At 37.6% G+C, this 18,144-nt stretch overlaps 1 protein-coding gene across 2 annotated transcripts in view; it reads left to right on the top strand.

Moving 5' to 3' along the window:
- Positions 1-18,144, top strand: part of Glut4EF (Glucose transporter 4 enhancer factor) — a 293,098-nt gene that overhangs the window by 148,773 nt on the left and 126,181 nt on the right. For both annotated transcript variants that reach the window (XM_069845865.1, XM_069845864.1), the window contains one exon: positions 14,009-14,187. In XM_069845865.1, coding sequence (XP_069701966.1) covers positions 14,009-14,187 — 179 coding nt within the window. The remainder of the gene's footprint in view (positions 1-14,008; positions 14,188-18,144) is intronic.

Below are 18,144 nucleotides of genomic sequence, written 5' to 3'. Positions count from 1 at the left end.
TTTAACGACGCTTGCAACTGCAGTAAATCTACTGACATAGCCTGTCACATTTAAACACACTTAAATACCATCGACCAGGCCCGGGATTGAACCCGCAATCTCGAGCATAGAAGGCCAGCGCTATGCCAACTACGCTACCGAGAACGACTATTTATGTATGTATGTATGCATATGTATGTATGTGCTCTATGTACTCTATGTACAAATATACACTCTTTGACCAATATTTGCGAAAGTGTGCACATTTAACCTTCATAACAGGAGAAAAACATAGGCTACATAAAAATTGAACAGATGGACGTTAAATTATTGAAAACAATAAAAGTTAGAAAGAAATACGTCATGTATGACATTAAAATGGCCTATTTTACAGTTTATTGTCTTTTATTGACGTCATCCAATCACCTCTTCTTCCGTTGTAAAGGCGGCCTTATTGTTACTGATATATTAAATAAAATAACATTAAATTAAAATTACGTAAATGAGGAACGATCTCTTGATTGAATGTGTCGTGTGGCATGAATATACACTATAATATGGTATAAAACACACTGGCGTGAAGTCTTGGAGTAGTACGAGTCCCCGATGCTGATATAGGAAGGACTTGGAACTCCGTGCCCTGGGGCTTATCAGGTACTCCTCTCAGGATGGGACCTGGCTGTCAGAACTGAGGCAGAATGGCCTACCTGTCAGCATCGGATTCACGAATGTCGGACTTGGAGCAATCATTGCTTATATAGGGCGCACAGTTGGCCAACGTAACCTAAGGATAAGGATCCGATCCTCGAAACCAAGCGAAGAGGGTGATTTTAATGGAGTGGCAACACTACTTTCCGCTCACTTGTTACAAGACTTGTAAAATTCGGACACTTTCTGTCACCTTACGGACTGTATATGTTACAAATCATGCAGGGGAAGAATGAGAAATATGTGTACTATCACCTGTATGATGTGTCATTGGTCTATTTTGTATGTACCTGTGCTATACCCGTAATGAAGAAGACACCGCAACGACCTCTTTCTGCCTGACTCCACCCTGCCAAGGTCTGGCATCACCCTTACTCTTGTGTGCCCAGCCCACCAACGGCGTAGTCTAAGAACAAACAACTTTCAGTTATCGACGTCATTCGCAGATGAGGGAAGCACTGTGCAATTTAAGAAATGATCTACGAAAATGTTACGTTGCCTGCATCTTATGGTTCCCGTGGTGTAACAGTTAAGGCAAAACAGGGACACTGAGAGATGTCATTGTGACGCCTCCTTGCGTTATCTCAGTGTCTTTTTAGATTTATTTTTTTACTCGGTTATTTAAGGAGTTACGTACAGCTTACAGCAGAAAAGTTTGGTAATATTCAACATTTTTTTCCTCCATTATTGTATCTTGTACAATAATGAAAATTAGTATGTGTTAAAACACTGTCCTTCTGCTATAGGAAAAAAATATTTTCACGATTAAAAAAAATTATAGGTATATACTTTTTTTTTTTTTTTTCAAAATTCAAAATGGGTGCAGTTCACTGTGCAGTGATGAAGCGTTTCCCTCATAGCTAAAAAAACTATCGAACATTCTGTAATGAAATTTTTTGTGTGTATTTACGCATATCATATCTACATTATGATGCAAAATCACTTCTCTATCTTTGATAGATTGTCTGATAAAAATAAATTCATTTTGAAAAGTAGTCAAATATCAGTATTTTCTTCTAACACAAAATAAAGAAAAATATTATTTATTAAGGAATGTAGTTGAAAGAGCATGATATTGTAAACACGAGTTTCAGCAATAAAATAAAAGAGAGAACCTAAAAAAGTTAAAAAGTTTATGAGTTATGAGGGAAACGCGTCATCACTGCACAGTACTGTACAGTAATGGAAGAAAAAATGTTGAATATTTCCAAAAATTTTACCGTTGTTAGCTGTACCTAACCTCTTAACGACGCTGTTTCAACTACCAGATTATTTAGCGTCGATGGTATTGGTGATAGCGAGATGGTATTTGGCGAGATGAAGTCAAGGATTCGCCACACAGTTTCTGACATTCGCCTTACGGTTGGGGAAATCCTCTAAAAAAAGACCCAACCAGATAATCAGCCAAGCGGGAATCGAACCCACGCCCGAACGCAACTCCGGATTGATAAGCAAGCGCCCCATTTGTGTCGACATCTTGTAAAAGGGCACCCACAACATGGCCGCCTGGTGTTGGGCCGAAAGTGCCCTGTAAGTAGCATTCCTGGCAAATTTTTCGAAAATAATGGAAAATTCTATTGAAATAAATTAAACGCATGCTGAAAAACGAAACTTAATGGTCTGAATTTAATTACTGTATGATTGCCAATACAATATGAAATAAATCGGTATCCCTAGTTTGTGGTTTCTGCTCTAGGAGTAGAAGAATTATTTGTTTAATGGACTAAAACGTGTTTCCTACTTGATGAGAACTGGTTCATCTTGTTGTGGAAGTGTTAGTATATCTTGTTTTAACATATTTATGAATATCTGGACTGATTTTCATACGGCATGTGTGATAACTGTTTACAACGGTATCCATAGTGCTTCAAATGTGTGGTTGTGGCCGTGTGTTTCTCCTCTAGGAATAGAAGAATTATTTATTTAATGGACTAAAACTTGTTTCTACTTGATGAGAACTGATTCATCGTGTAGTCCCAGTGTTAGTGAATTCTATTTATCTCATTCTTGTTTTATGGACATTTTATCATGCCATCAATGTTTGTTGATTTTCGTTAGCAACGCTATATTTTATTCATGTGCTTATGATTTCCAGTGATTTTCTCATCTGCTCCCTCTGTGGCACTTCTGATTCGTCTTCTAAGGGTACTTATATATTTTGTTCTGAATGTCAATCCTGGTTTCATGGTGATTGTGTATGCTTATCTGTTGAAGAAGTACAGCTACATAGTGAGTCTAATTCTTTATGGATTTGTCCTCCTTGTAATAACTTATCGGATACTACTCATAATTTTTCAACCCATTCTGACGACCTTTTATCTTGCTCTCTATGTTCTGACAACACTGATAAATTTTACAAGGGTCTGAAGGGACTACGCATTCATACCGCCAAAGTCCATTCTAATGTCTCTCCCCTTTCTCAGCACCTTTCCGATAATTCTTCCGAAGACACTTTCTTTTCAATGCTCTCAAGATGTAAGAATAATATCACCATTTTACGTCGAATTCCTAAAGGTGCACGTTGTTTCGCGGCTGATAAATTAGCACAACTTATGGATAAATGTGTCTCTCTCAATTCTGACCAATCTTGGCATCAATTATTCCTCTTTGCATATATTGCTCTCAAAGTTCCTGTCAAAGAAAATCGGAAGTCGGATAAATCTTTGATCTCAAAAATTAAAGCGAACATTGAGACATTCTCACTGGAATCTACACCCTATAAACATAAATTTTCTCTCTCTACTTCTCGTCTAGTTGAAACTAAGGTAGCTGATGGTGATATCCGTGGAGCTGTTCGAGTCCTTTCATCTGATTATGGCATAGCCAAAGCTTCAAGTGCTATATACGAAGCCTTAACATTGAAACATCCTCCACCTTCACGGCCTCTTTCCTTTCCCGTTCCGCCTTCTGGGTCAGATGTTATGTTGACTGTCTCTCAAGACATGGTTCTTAAAGCTATACATAGTTTTCCCACTGGTTCTGCTTCCGGTATTGACGGCATCCGACCTCAACATTATAAGGACCTCACATCTAAATCTGCAGGTGATTCTGGACGTCGTCTCCTTCAATCTATTACTCAATTAGTTAATTTCATGCTATCAGGCAATGTCAACAGCCATATTTGCCCACATTTATACGGGGCCTCTCTGTTAGCCATTAATAAGAAGGATGGCGGAATACGACCCATTGCAATTGGGAACACTATTCGTCGACTAACTTCCAAAATCGCCTGCATTTCTGTCAAAGAATCAGCTAGTACTTTATTACTTCCTCATCAGCTTGGTTTTGGCGTTGCTAAAGGATGCGAATTTATTATCCACACAGTGCGAACTTTTGTAGACATAAATGAAAACAATAATCATGTTCTATTAAAGCTTGATTTTAGAAACGCCTTTAACTGTATAGAACGCGATTCTATGCTCGAAATCGTTCAAAATTGTGTCCTCCAATTATATGCTTTTGTATGGCAAGCCTATCGGGAACCTTCTAACTTGTATTATAATCTTGATATAATCTCCTCTCAAACAGGCGTTCAACAAGGCGACCCTCTCGGTCCCCTTCTTTTCAGTCTTACTCTTCAATCCGTAGTATCTAAATTAAACAGTCCTTTGAATCTCTTCTATTTGGATGATGTCATTTTAGGTGGTCCTCCGGATATTGTCTTATCTGACCTTTCAACACTTATTAATTCTTGTCAACCTATTGGTCTTGCGTTAAATCCGGATAAATGCGCGTTACATTTTTGCTCCTCACAGGATGATACTGTATTTACAACTTTTAATGCTCTCACTCCTGGAATTCGACTTTCATCCCCTTCCACTTTGACACTCCTTGGTTCCCCAATATTACTGCCAGCTGTGGAAGTTGTAATGCGTGATAAATTAGATACTATGAAACATTTATTTATTGGCCTACAATCTCTTTGCACTCATACAGCATATTTCCTTTTAAAAAATTGCTTTCATATACCTCGCCTAACATACTTCCTTCGCACTACCCCTCTCTGGTTATTTCCCTCTCTTCTTCTAGAGGCTGATCGTATTTTGCGGGATTGTTTGGAATCTATTCTTAATATCCAACTTGACAATCATTCTTGGTCTTTCGCTACTTTGCCTATTTCATTTGGTGGTCTTGGCATTCGCAATGTTAGCGATATTTGTGTGCCTGCGTTTTTAGCCTCGGTTCATGGAGCTCTGAATTTCGTCAAATCTACTCTCTCTAGTCACAGTGATGAAATCAGAATCCTTCATGTGGCTGAGGCTTTTGAACAATGGTCCTCCGTTACTCAAATTGTGGATCTTCCAAACAGTCCAGAGTCTCAAAAATGCTGGGATCTTGGTCTTGCTTCCAAAACTTTTGACAGCCTTTTTGCGTCTTCCTCCTCAGTTTTTGACAGACCCCGTTTTCTTGCTTTACGAGAAAAAGAATCAGGATGCTGGCTTCAAGCCTTACCTTCTTCCAACATAGGCACCTTAATGGATAATACGTCCTTTAAGATTGCTATTGCTTTAAAGCTTGGTGTTAAAATTTGTTTTCCACACAAATGTATTTGTGGTGCAGATGTCGATTCTTCTGGCCTCCATGGATTAAGTTTCCTCAAAAATTCTGGACGATTTTCCAGACACGTCATGATTAACGACATCATTAAAAGGGCCCTAATTTCCGCTGGTTTTCCTACCATTCTAGAACCCATTGGCATAAATCGTTCCGATGGCAAACATCCAGATGGCTTAACTTTAACACCATGGTCCAAAGGCAAATCACTTTTATGGGATGCCACTTGTTATAACACCTTCGCTTCTTCTTATTTGCCCAAAACTTCCCAACTCGCTGGGTCAGCCGCTGCATCTGCTGTTACAATTAAACGCAATAAGTATCTCGATCTTCTGGATAGATATAGTTTTGTCGTTTTCGCCGTAGAATGTATGGGCCCATGGTGTTCCGAGGCGAAGTTGTTAACTTCTGATATCGGCAAGTATTTATCAGCACTTAACGGTGACTCTCGCGCTACGGCTTTCCTCCGCCAAAGAATTAGTATTGCCATTCAACGAGGGAACGCTATAAGTGTTATGGGGACTTTTCCAGAATCTAAATCGTTGGAAGAAATATTTTATTTCGTGTAGAGCTGTAGAGAGTATTTCTCATCCTTTAGTTTTGCTGCTAATTTCTAGTTTGTCCCTTACTCAATTGTTTAATTTAATTTCCAAATTGAATTAAAGTTTATTTGGTATATTCGGAAAATGTAAACAAGGTAATAAAAAGTAAATAATTTTGGATATGGATGTATATTATATGATTCAATATTGTTGCTATTTTGTGCTAGTTGCATTATACTGGAGACATTATACATGCACAAAATATTTGAATATAATATACCTATTTACTTTCATTACTGTGTATTAAAAAATGTACATATCATTTGAGGTTTGTTTGCGGACTAGTTTATTAAATTGACTGTCTATTTTTTCTAATAAAATTTATTATAGAGTGTCATTTAATAAATCGATGTTGTTTTACTTTACTTAATTTCGATAGCGTTATAGTGCCTTGAGTAGAGTACAGTGAACTGTGATGCCGAGAAAAGCAAGGATAGGTAATTCTTGGAAGTGAGAAGAAATTAGTAATAGAGGCAAATTTGAATAGGAGAAGGAGAGAAATGAAAAAAACGAAGAAGATAAAGGCGAAGAAAAGGAGACGGACAAAAGTACAGAAAGTAGAAAATGAAGGCAATAATGAGGAAAATAAGATGGAGCGAAGTGAGGGGAAGTGGAAGAAAAAAGAACGAAGAGAGATGAAGAAGAAGATTAGAAGGATGATAAAATGAAGATGAAGTGAGCTGAAGAGAAGAAGAATGTGAAGGAAGATGAAGAAAAGATTAAGCAGAAGATAGAGAAGAAGGAAGAGGATGAGAGCAAGGAAGAAGAGTAGCCGAAGAACAAAGAAGAGTAGGCCTATCTTGGGCTGTCGTACATGATGCTACTGATTGGTGGCTAGACAATATTAGTGACTGCAGTCACAAACTGCTAGACTATTGTGTTCTCGCATATGAAGTTACACAAACGTTACTACGAATTGCGAATTACGTTGAGCGGCGAGGAAAAAGCTGTTGTTATTATTATTATTATTATTATTATTATTATTATTATTATTATTATTGGCGGACCTTGTGAGAAAACGAATTCTACCTATCTCCTTTCTTTCTAGACAGTTTGGTAGTCTATAAATGTAGGTAGTGCTCTGTGAACCATTTTTTCAATGGCCCTCTTGTTGAAATACTGACCCGAGGACCCTATGGCGAGAGGGTAGGTCACATTCTAAGAGCTGTTTGCGAATTAGTGTATGGAAAATTGAAGATTTCAAAGCGTATAATGTGCAGAGTAAACGATATAAACTATCAAAAATATCTGGTGGTGGAGCACAAATAAATTACTGAACAAAAAAGTCCAATAAAATTTTTCTATAACTTTTGTGGTTTGCCTAGAAAAAATGTTATCTGTTTTTGGAAATGATAGTAGACCGTTACTATTTACTTCTGAACGCCACGTAGGCCTACATTGCAACTGTGGTTTACAAATCAGGGTACTGTGTTGTCTCTATTGTGGTGTTATTAATGCGTTGGACGGAAGCTCATTGGCAATGACGTTTACATTTACTCGAACAGTAAATATTATACTACTATCAATCCTGAAAACATAATATTTTAGAAATTAAGAAAGAAAATGGAAGAAATAAAATTTCACTACATATCATAAGTTTAGTATACCCAGATATACAGCAGTGGCTGATTTCAGAGCCTTGTTCACTTCACAGCACGATAGACTGGTAACTAAGACTTTCGTGGTTCGAATCCTGCCTGGAAAGGAAACTCTTTTTTTGTTCCTTATTCAGATTTATTCCCAATACTTTTCGATTACTGGTAAAATTCATGTTCTGGGAATAATAGTAAAATATCGCTGCACATTGCGATAGTTGTTTTCTTTACAGTCCGACAAGGTTTAGTAAATTAGTGTGAGAAATGACGTTTTGCCAGTTTAAGGGTTAAGAACTAAAACTTTTGTCTATGAGGGTAATAATTCTTTCGTCGGCGGGAAAAGGCACATGTGTAAAAAAAGTCGATTTTTCTGTTGTACCTAATCACGTAAGTCTAGTATTTTTTCTAATGTTTGGAATAATAAAATTTCTTTTATTTTTAATTGAAAAGGGTCTTACTTTAACCAACATACATGAATTTCATTATTATACTTATATTCAGTTAAGAATAAATTAAAAAGAAATTTTCTCTTGAAAAATTATTTTTTTTTTACTTATGAACCTTTTCCCACCAACCAAAGAATTATTTTCCGCGGAAAAAAAATTGCGCATACAGTGAAATAATGTTCATTACGACTTTATTTTATGAAAGAAAAATATTTAAGGGTCATTAAAGGCTGTATTTAAGTAAACCACTATTTTACACGTGTATACCTATTTTGTAAATACTGTAGGTTTGAAGTAAATATGATTATATTTCATGTGTGTCATTCTCCGATGCTTTGAGTGAGAACAAAGCTCGTCCAATACTTTCAGAAACTGACAGTGGGAAGGCATGGTCCGATAGTAGACATGCTGAAAAGGTGCGTTTTCATTAAAATCATATTGACAAGCACTTTCTCTTCAGGCCTCGCACAATGAGGAAGCAAGAAAGTAGTTTGTACTGCACTACTTGCATAAGTATTGTTTGCTCTTCCCATCGTGTTCGATTGCTGTGGGATGAAAATTTACACAATCGAATAACATGTGTTGCCTGATGTAAATATTGGCAAGTCGTTTAGTTTAATTCGTGCGAAAAGAAATTTCGAAACACTTTTGTTGAATCAGTGTAACTTAAAATATTATATCTATGAGGTGTAACAAAACTACAAACAGGAAGCTTATTAGTCAACACTAGGAAGCCAGAAGAGGTGTGATCGCACGATATGGCATTTAAGGGAGCGATTGTAGATAAGGGGCATTACTAACAGACTCTAAGACTTTCTCAAGAGACTGCATATCCCATGTGTCAAATAGATGCCAAAAAATGAATTTGCGGGCATATCATGTGATGTCGGTTCCATTCAAGTATTCCTCTCAGGGAGCATAAAAAGGTGTCCAAATTTATTTTACGTTACTGAAAATTTTATGACTTTGGACATGGCTGGATATCATCTGAACTAGTACTTGGACTCTCAGAACACGAATATGTGCTCAGAATAAAATCAAAACGTGTATGCAGAGCCTTTATTCAGAAAAAAACTGATGTCTCTTATCTCGTAGATAAATAATCGATGTAACTATTTATGTGAAATATCTATATTCGACTTATAAACTGGGAAAATGTGTAACACTTTGCGTATGATAAAGTAAGCTGGAGTTCCAACAGTTGATTACGGGGGCAGCATCCTCGCTTTCATTATTGCGCCCATCGATACATGGTGGTTTCCTAACGAAATGTGTATAAGAGGAAATGATGTCATACACTGATAAGAGAATAGATGGCTGTGCGAGTGCAAGCTAGACGATTTCACTTATACGAGAGAGATAGGATCCTGCTAAAAAAATTGGAAGAATTCGTTATACAGTGTGTGTATTCAGGGCGTATTAAAATTAATAGCCAAAACTGAAACGGTTGAAAGTGTACGATAATAGAAGCAAAAAAAGTTCCAGTAAACATGGGCCCGCAATCGAGCCGTTTGCGAGATAATTGCGAATAATTGGATCCAAGTCGCCACTGACTTAATTCGTTGTAAACATTATATGCTTTACTCGTTGCGCACAAAAAGCTGTCTGCGATGTGTCTTGTTTACAAAACTGAACATTGCCGAGAGGTGGAATACCTCCTTTAACAGGTAATAGGTGTACTTACATTAAATTGTGACATGTAACGTGCTGAAATAGTATTGTATTCTTTGTTAAGGTAAGCCATGAGTGAAATTTGACCCAAATTAGATATAAACGAAGAGTTTACATTTTAAATAAATTTATACTAACTAATACTTCATAATGAAGTCAGTGGCGGCTTGGAATCAAATATACGCAATAAACGGCTTATTTGCGGACCCATGTTTACTAGAACTTTTTTTGCTTCTATTATCGTATACTTTCAACCATTTCAGTTTTCGATATTAATTTTGATACACTCTGTATGTATGTGAAGATTAAAATTTGTAACTTTTACAAGAGTCAGTATTGCTGTGGTACAATCGCAAGCAGTTACATGCGTGCGTATCGCAAGCGTAAAAGACAAAATATTAATGGATGTGTCTACAATTTATAATAAACGGGAACAAATTTTCTACAAAAGTGTTTAATATGGTTTTAATTGTTGTTATGACTGACCAATTAAGACGTCCCTGTCGTATAGTTGTTTCTATGACTAACCAATGGCCCGCTGAACACACATACACGTATTAAAAAGTAACAAAAGGGATCAATTTTATACCTTTTATGCCTTCACGGTGAATGTGATCAGAAATAGACTTCTGGATAATTCACCGTGTTCTGGAATTCACCATTTCCAACGCTTGAATGCTATAGACAGGTTGGAAATGTTAAGTATTTGGGCACGCTGGAATATCCAAAATCTATTTGTGGACAAATTTTGATTTATTGTTGATGGTTGAAACTTCACAAAATGTTGGAAAAATGGTAGTTGTGAATTTAAAGTTTACGATCATCGATTAAATTGTTGGTGCTTTTAAACGAGCATGTGATTTATAATCTCACCATGCTGTACATATTGATCTGAATGTATATGCTCATTAAAACCCATGTACTCCTGTGAAGATAGTGATAAGATAACACACGAGTATACTCTGCTAAAATGTTTTTGTAGTAAAATAAGCCTCTTATTGTATGCATGGAGATGAAGTTAAGCGTTGCGTTCGGATACACATCGACTAGCCTCGTAAGTTGTGTTCCAGTGTCAGTTCCTTATTTGTGTTCGTCGTTATAGGTAGGCCTATAGATTTTTTGGAGTGCTCAGATTCTCTAGCCATCATCTCATTACTTTCTCATTCAGTATCATCTATAAAATGAAACAAAAGAGCAAATCGTACTGTTATTTCCATATACTGTATCTAAAAAATTCGAAGGGGTAGTTCAAAAGGAAAACAACTCAAAATGCAAAGTTCTGAGATAACTGCATTTTAAAGTTTCATATTGCAGTGAAAAATTCAATTAACATCATTCTAATTGGGACTTGGTATATAAAAAACATCATTGCTTTAGGCAAGTTACTTGGTTAAGATTTTTTCCGAGGTTTTCCCTCAGCCCATTAAGAGCAAATGCTGAGTAACTTTCGGCACTGGACTCATTTAGCTGGCATTATCACCTCCATTTCATTCAGACACTAGATAACCATAATAGTAGATAAAGCGTCTTAAAATAAATCAATTATAAAAATATGAGCAGGCACTATGGCAAGAAAGGTACCTTAGTTTTTCTTTGTGTTATTGGAGCTGTGGACTGTGCCCATGTACAAATTATAAAATGCCACATTCATGGGGATGAATACGTCAACTAAAAAGGCGTTACAAACATAAATGTACAGGCCATATAATATGCAAGAGAAGGATATGCCAATGTCGATGTGTAATGGTCAGACTCCGTTCATGAATCTCGAATAGGCCTATGGAGAAATACTGCTATTTACAAAATCATGACTCAAGAAAATGCAGTCGTACTCTGCGATGTTGGCTGTAGGTGTAGATTTGCTCATAGCTGATTACATATTTTCAAAATCCTACGATCCTGAACAGAGAACATATTATTATAATATGTGTATAGAAAACGAGCGTGTTATAATTGAAAGATGCTTCAGCCAGGTAAAGCACCGGTATGTGGTATCCAAAACACATTTTAATATCGTTATAATCTTGTGGACTTCTCGATTAAGCATAAATACATGGAACTTATCTGCAACTGCGATACAGCTGAGAAACTGATAAGCAAACATTCTCATGAGGTCTGATAAAAAAAAGTTATTTTTTCTCTTCCACCATGTTAATAATGTCAAAACAAGTGCTTATACAAGTTTTGGCTACTCGAGCTCAATTACTAGGGCCATAAAAAATCAATCTCCCTGAGGCCTTTTGCAGAAAAAAAAAACACAATTTCGTGGAAAGATTTATTGGAACAGGTACAACAATTCTTGCGCTATTTTTCAACATATTCCCCACCGTAATTTAGACATTTGTCGTACCGTGGGATCAACTTTTGTATCTCTGTCGTAGAAGTCTGCCAGTGTGACAGCCGTCTGTCGATCCCTTGGTATGACAAATGTCTCAATTCTGGTGGGGAATGTGTTGAAAAATAGCTCAAGAGTTGTATCTGTTCCAATATTTTTTCAATAAGATTGTGTTTTCTTTCTGTAAATGGCCACAAAGAAACTTATTTTTTTACGGTCCTCGTAATTGCGCTCGAGTGGCCGAAATTGGTGTAAGAACTTGTTTTGACATTAACATGGTGGAAAAAAAATAACTTTTTTATCTATCCTACCCCATGAGAATGTTTGCTTGTGAGTGAAGACTGGTCGCTATACGAGTGATCATTCTCCCAAGTCAGTTTTTTTAATCATACGAAATCTAAGTGGAGACTCATCGGCAAGTGTGCACTCATGCTGTTTAACCAGACTACGCTCGAGAGTGTTACCTTGTTTTATTCATATCATCCAATTTCTTCCAATAGTTTGTCCTTCCATTTTCCTCTGCGATGACTTTGGCTTCTTTCCTTAAGATACCAATGCACATTATAAACAAAATGAAATAGAATCTCTTCAAGTTTATTTTTATGCTCACAAAATCTATAATTTTCTCTCTCCATGTTGTCTTGTGTGCCGCTACTTCGTTTCCAACAGTTTTTAAATTGATTAACATGACAGTGACATATGCTAAGTCCTTTCAGAAGAGAGATTAATCTCCAGTTTTCAGTATCGATATTCTTTTTTGGTTATGAAATGGCCAGAGACTGATGCTAATCACTCGTCTGTTTCTAGTGAAAGACAAGAAAGCATGAGTTATCTGCCTCCTTTACCCATAAGTATTTATGGAGAGTGTATGGAAAATGTTTTGTATTATCACATACCAACACTAATATCTTTTGAAATTATTAAGCATCTATTCAAGTATCAAGACGTGTGCTTTTGGATTAGACGCATGTGATTTAATTTACAGTTTGAGCCATCTGTCATAATATTTTAAGCTTCGTTTCTTTCAAAACAACGCTAATTCTTGTCTAAAAGTTTGTGTCATTGTGCATGTCCTTGAAAACTAACTCATTTCGTAGACCGGTGGATTAAAAATACTAGTGCAATTCTTTTTTAAAAAATTGACTGAACGTATTTGGAATCACACAAGCCTCGGTGTAAAAGCTGATGCAACTCCAGGTCGCCTAAACCAAATTAGATTTTTAATTAATCGACCTGGAGTATTATATGGTCACTCTTTAATTTAGTTCCTATACGAACGGAATATATTTCTCTTTATATGTATTTCACATCACTTGCAGATGTTGTTCTCGGCGATCGAGGAGTTATCGTTCTCTTTATATTACTTTGATGTACCGAAGTATATATGGAGTTTCAGTGCAGTAATTCTGCGTTTCCATATGGTCAAAAATCAAAACGGAGAAAAATTCTCTCCGGCACCGGGACTCCGGCGCCAGCACGTAAAGCTGGAAACCCGGGTTCGAGCCCCTGTGCTGGAGAGAATTTTTCTCCCTTCTATCGATTCTTCATCATATCGTTCTCTTTATTTAAGTACAATCTCGAATCCTTTCGAAACATTGGATTTTTAAATGTATGTACCCTTTTGGAGGGCACTCCACGTCATAGATTTATTACAGTATGTGTAAGAGAAGCCTTGAGTGATCTGATCTCCAGGTATTCCAGCTTGCGGCAAATACGCAAAATATAATTCACATTCCCGGACAACTTAAAACTGAGAAAATCTTGTTAAAATCTGGCTGAGGCGATGAAAATATTTGTCATTCTTTGTAGAAGTAGGAAGGACATAGGTCTTGTGTCGTAGATGTGGGACACTTAGAAGAATCTTGTTCTCAAATAACACAAGGATTTAGACATTCGGTAATTTCCCTGCCTACACTACTTGGAGATACGAGACTTTAAATATCTTTGATGTTGGAATTGAGAGGAAAAAATCCCAGCGTAGTTTCTAAGATTGTGCTGAATTGTATGGAATTATTAAAACTTTTGAAAAGGACCGGAACTGGGTTGACAGTTTTTGATACTCTAGAGGTAGGTATAATGGTGCAGTGGAACTGAACTGTTCTGCTTTGTCCTTTGCAGGGTTGTCTTGGGGCGAGCACCTGTCGCCCAGCCCCAGCAGCGACGCCTGCTCTTGGCGGAGTTCGACGCCGTCCCCTCCTTTAAGCGAGGGCGGCTCCACTTCCACCTTTTGGTCCCAGGTCACCACCGATGAGGGTATCGTCATTGATGACTATGACGAACTGCCTCGTAAGAAGAAGGTGAGTACATGCCATGTGTCCCCAGCTTTTTTTGGGGCTACTAAATATACCTCTTCCTTATTGCCTTATGATGCTGTGTTTAAAATGTGATCCGATTTATCTCGATATGCTAATTTAATCTGTATTTTGTAGCTAATTATCCCTATAATATGTGTGTATATATACCTTATTTACTTGAATTCAATGCGCACTTTTTCAGCTGAATTTAGTCTCCAAAATCGGGGTACTTATTAGAATCGATGGCGCACTAGATTCGTATGCTAACTCGAAAATTCTGGTAATCGTTCTGGTTATGTCCTGCGTGTGCTTCACCTCTGTTCAGGTTACCCCGTTGCTCGTCGTTTCTCAACGTTCCACACTTCGTACCCTTCCGTATTTTTGTAAGCATTGTTGTTAATATCGGTGAAAACCCCAAAGTGAGTTGTACTTGATTATGAGATGGAAGGCAAAAAGCGAAGGGTGTCGTATGTAGCAAGCTTAAAAAAGGGGTTATATTTCATACTGAAAACCATGGAAACAGATGGGCTGCAAGCGAATTCGGTGTAGCAGAGAGCAACATTCGCGTATGACGCCAATACAGAATGGCGATATTTGCTTCTAAACTTCCTAAGTGACGAGGAAGAAGTTCACTGCCCTAGAAGGCATCGCGAGGTATAGGTTTTGAAATTCATATAAGAGAGGAAGAAAAATAGGCTCCTTGTGACTGACTTGTGACACAAGTAAATGTATCGGTAAAGCTAATGACGTGGCAGTAGTTCGTAATGTTTCAAAGCAAGTGTAGATAGATCGGTAAAGTAAAATTAAATTTCGCACCAGCTTGGAGCTGCGCTTTACACTAGCCACTTTTAAACCTTGAAAAACTGGAATTCGCATTTGAGTAAATACGGTGTGTGTGTGTGTGTGTTTTATACACACACACACACACACACACACTAGTACAGTCAGAAAGTACCGGAATTTCGGTTGGCAACGCCATGCCCTATAGGCAACTTCTCTGTCTTGTCCGTGTGGTATGTGACCTACTCTGCAGGCGTATAGACTCCGCGCGGCTGTGCATGAGAATAGGAAAGATTAACGTAGCCGGAAACTAGTCGAATTGCAGTGCAGCTCTCAGCTTCGTTTAGTGAAGACAAGTAATACAGTTGAGCTTTCCGCTTCGTTTAGTAAAGACGTAGGTATATGTGGTAAAATGAACTTGAAAGAGCAGAGAGGTAACATTAAATTGTGTGTTAAACTCTGTAAAACATTTAATGAGACTTTGACACTCATGCTCCAAGCGTATGGAGAAGAAGCAATGTCTCGGACCCGAGTATATGAGTGACACAAGCGCTTCACAAGTGGCCGTCTTTCAACGGATGATGATCCACATTCAGGAAGACCCAGATCGGCAAGAACGGAAGAAATGATAACTCGAGTTGCATAAAAAATCGGACTAGACCGCAGTCAATAGATGATGTGGCTATTTTGTTAGGCATTTCTTATGGATCTGTGCAGTCCATTCTCCACAATGATTTGAAAATGCAACGTGTGTGTGAGCACGTTGTTCCAAGAAGCCTAGCAGATGAACAGCGGGAAGAGATGCAACTGGTTAGTGGAGATCTGTTCAACAGCGTGGACCAGGATCCAACTCTCTTGCACAGAGTGATCACAGGTGACGAGACATGGTGTTTCCTTTACGAACCGCAGCCAAAGCGACAGTCTTCAACGTGGAAATCTCCCGGCTCTCCACGGAAAAAGAGATTCCGTGTCGACCGATCAAAGGGGAAAGTAATGCTCGAAGTTTCTTTGATATGCAGGGTCTCGTACATTTCGAGTTTATTCCTGAGAGTCGAACTGTCAGTAAGGAGGTGTATGTTGTAATTCTTCGGCGCCTTCGTGATGCAATTCGACAAAGAAGAACCAACTTGTGGGTTTTCCATCATGACAATGTCCCAGCACATCGGTCGCTCTGGTGAGCGAATTCCTCGCAAAATACAAAATACCTGTCCTTCCACAGTCACTATATTATCGAGATCTTGCTCCAGGAGATTTTCACTTATTCCCAAAGGTCAAATCCCTACTGAAAGTCCTTACTGAAGGTTTACTGTGTTGTGTAAATGGTTATACACCATCTGCAACAAGTATCTACGTCATGTTCACACTGAGTCTATACGCCTGGAGAGTAGGTCACATACCACACGGACAAGGCAGAGAAGTTGCCTATAGAGCATGGCGCTGCCACCCGAAGTTCCGGTACTTTCTGACTCTACTAGTATGTTATTTAACTCGTCTGATTTCCTTATCCCAAGTAAAGTGTCACCAACCAATCATCAAGATAATTTAATTTGTTCTGCACTGATTTGTTGTAAATGTACGAAATGTTAATTCGGTATAGAATATTATCATTTCTAACTTTTATAAAAAGGTAAAGGTAAAGGTATCCCCGTAACATGCCATGAAGGCACTTGGGGGGCATGGGCCTATTAATTTCGTAAGAAAATGTTTTGTGCGAAAGTTGTTGCGAATAACTCGCTAAATGTTATGAGTAGGGCTCGGATTTTTAGGTGCTAAAAATCAGGAGAATATTTATTTTTCATGTGCTAAAAATCGGGAAAATGCGTGACAAAGAAGGGAAAAATATTTAATTATGTTTCAGTAATCTTATGTGAATGTAAACAATATGCAGTACTCTAGTATAAATTATGCTGTCTCGCCAATTACTAAATAATTACAGTACACAATGAGATTCATCCTCAAGTTGTCCATCACAAATGACTAACGATTATCGCGGAAACTGCCTTGTGCTGGGAAAAAGAGCGCCCAGGCCATTGAGAAAGAACATGCACTCTCTCTGTAGAGACATGTTTATGATTTGAAACGAAAACAGAAGCAGCTGATGTTTATTAAATTATAAATTCATTCCTGAATCAGCGTTATGATAAATTACAAGGCACTACTAAATGACACATCAATGTTTATGTGTGTTAGTTACAATACAACTTTTAGTGGTGACAGCTCTTATCGCTTGTGGTGAGAGAGCAGACTGCTGTTTCACAGGTAGTAAATTCCGAGAAAAGTTGCCAGTTGTCACGTCTAAGCAACTGCACTGAACATTCGGGCGATGATTAATTTGAAATGGGAGTTTTGTCGATAACTACTTGATGAAACGTAATTTTTATGTGTCTTTATGTGAATATTTGAAAATATGTATTTACATTTAAAAAATTCAAAATATGTGTTTTTATGTGAAATAAAATTTAAAATATATGTTCAGGTAACCTTGTTCGAAACTTCAAACACAATTACAAGTTTCTATTACAGTGCAAATAAAATATTTATTTACTTAAGAATCCTAGCCCTAGCTAAGGCTGGTCCACAATAAACCGGGAACGGAAACGACAATGAGAACGGAAATATTGTTAAAATAAATTATTTAAATGTGAGCATTCACAGTTAACGAGAAGCTTGCCGAAGCCCGGGAACGGGAACGTGAACGTGAAAGTTAATTTTAATGCTCACATTTAAATACATTTATTTTAACAATATTTCCGTTCTCGTTCTCGTCGTTTCCGATCTCGGTTTATTGTGGACCAGGCTTTATGAGTATGGCGGTGTTTTTTAGCCGCGTCTGTGGCTCAAACGCTAACAATGGAAGACCTGCGCTTGGGCAGAAAACTATGAATGGTTGAATATCTCATTTAATTGCCCTTTATTTTCTTCACCGGTATTTATTTTTCCCATTTCCTCTTCCACCCTCTTGACTTTTATTCACTTCTTAATTTGTAATAATAATATCTTGAATAGCCTTCGTTGTCTCTGAGAAACATATGATTGTGAAACACATAACTACAGTGTTTTTGTGTCACGATATGTAGAAATCTTATATCGTGTAGAATTCCCAGTTTGCTATGCTAATTTTTTTCTACGAGATTCACTACTTCAACTGCGTCACGTGCACTGCTGGGGCTAGTTGGTGTA

The sequence above is a fragment of the Periplaneta americana genome, chromosome 14 (genome assembly GCF_040183065.1).
Source record: "Periplaneta americana isolate PAMFEO1 chromosome 14, P.americana_PAMFEO1_priV1, whole genome shotgun sequence".
Taxonomy (NCBI): domain Eukaryota; kingdom Metazoa; phylum Arthropoda; class Insecta; order Blattodea; family Blattidae; genus Periplaneta; species Periplaneta americana.
This window is presented reverse-complemented; position numbering and strand designations above follow the sequence as displayed.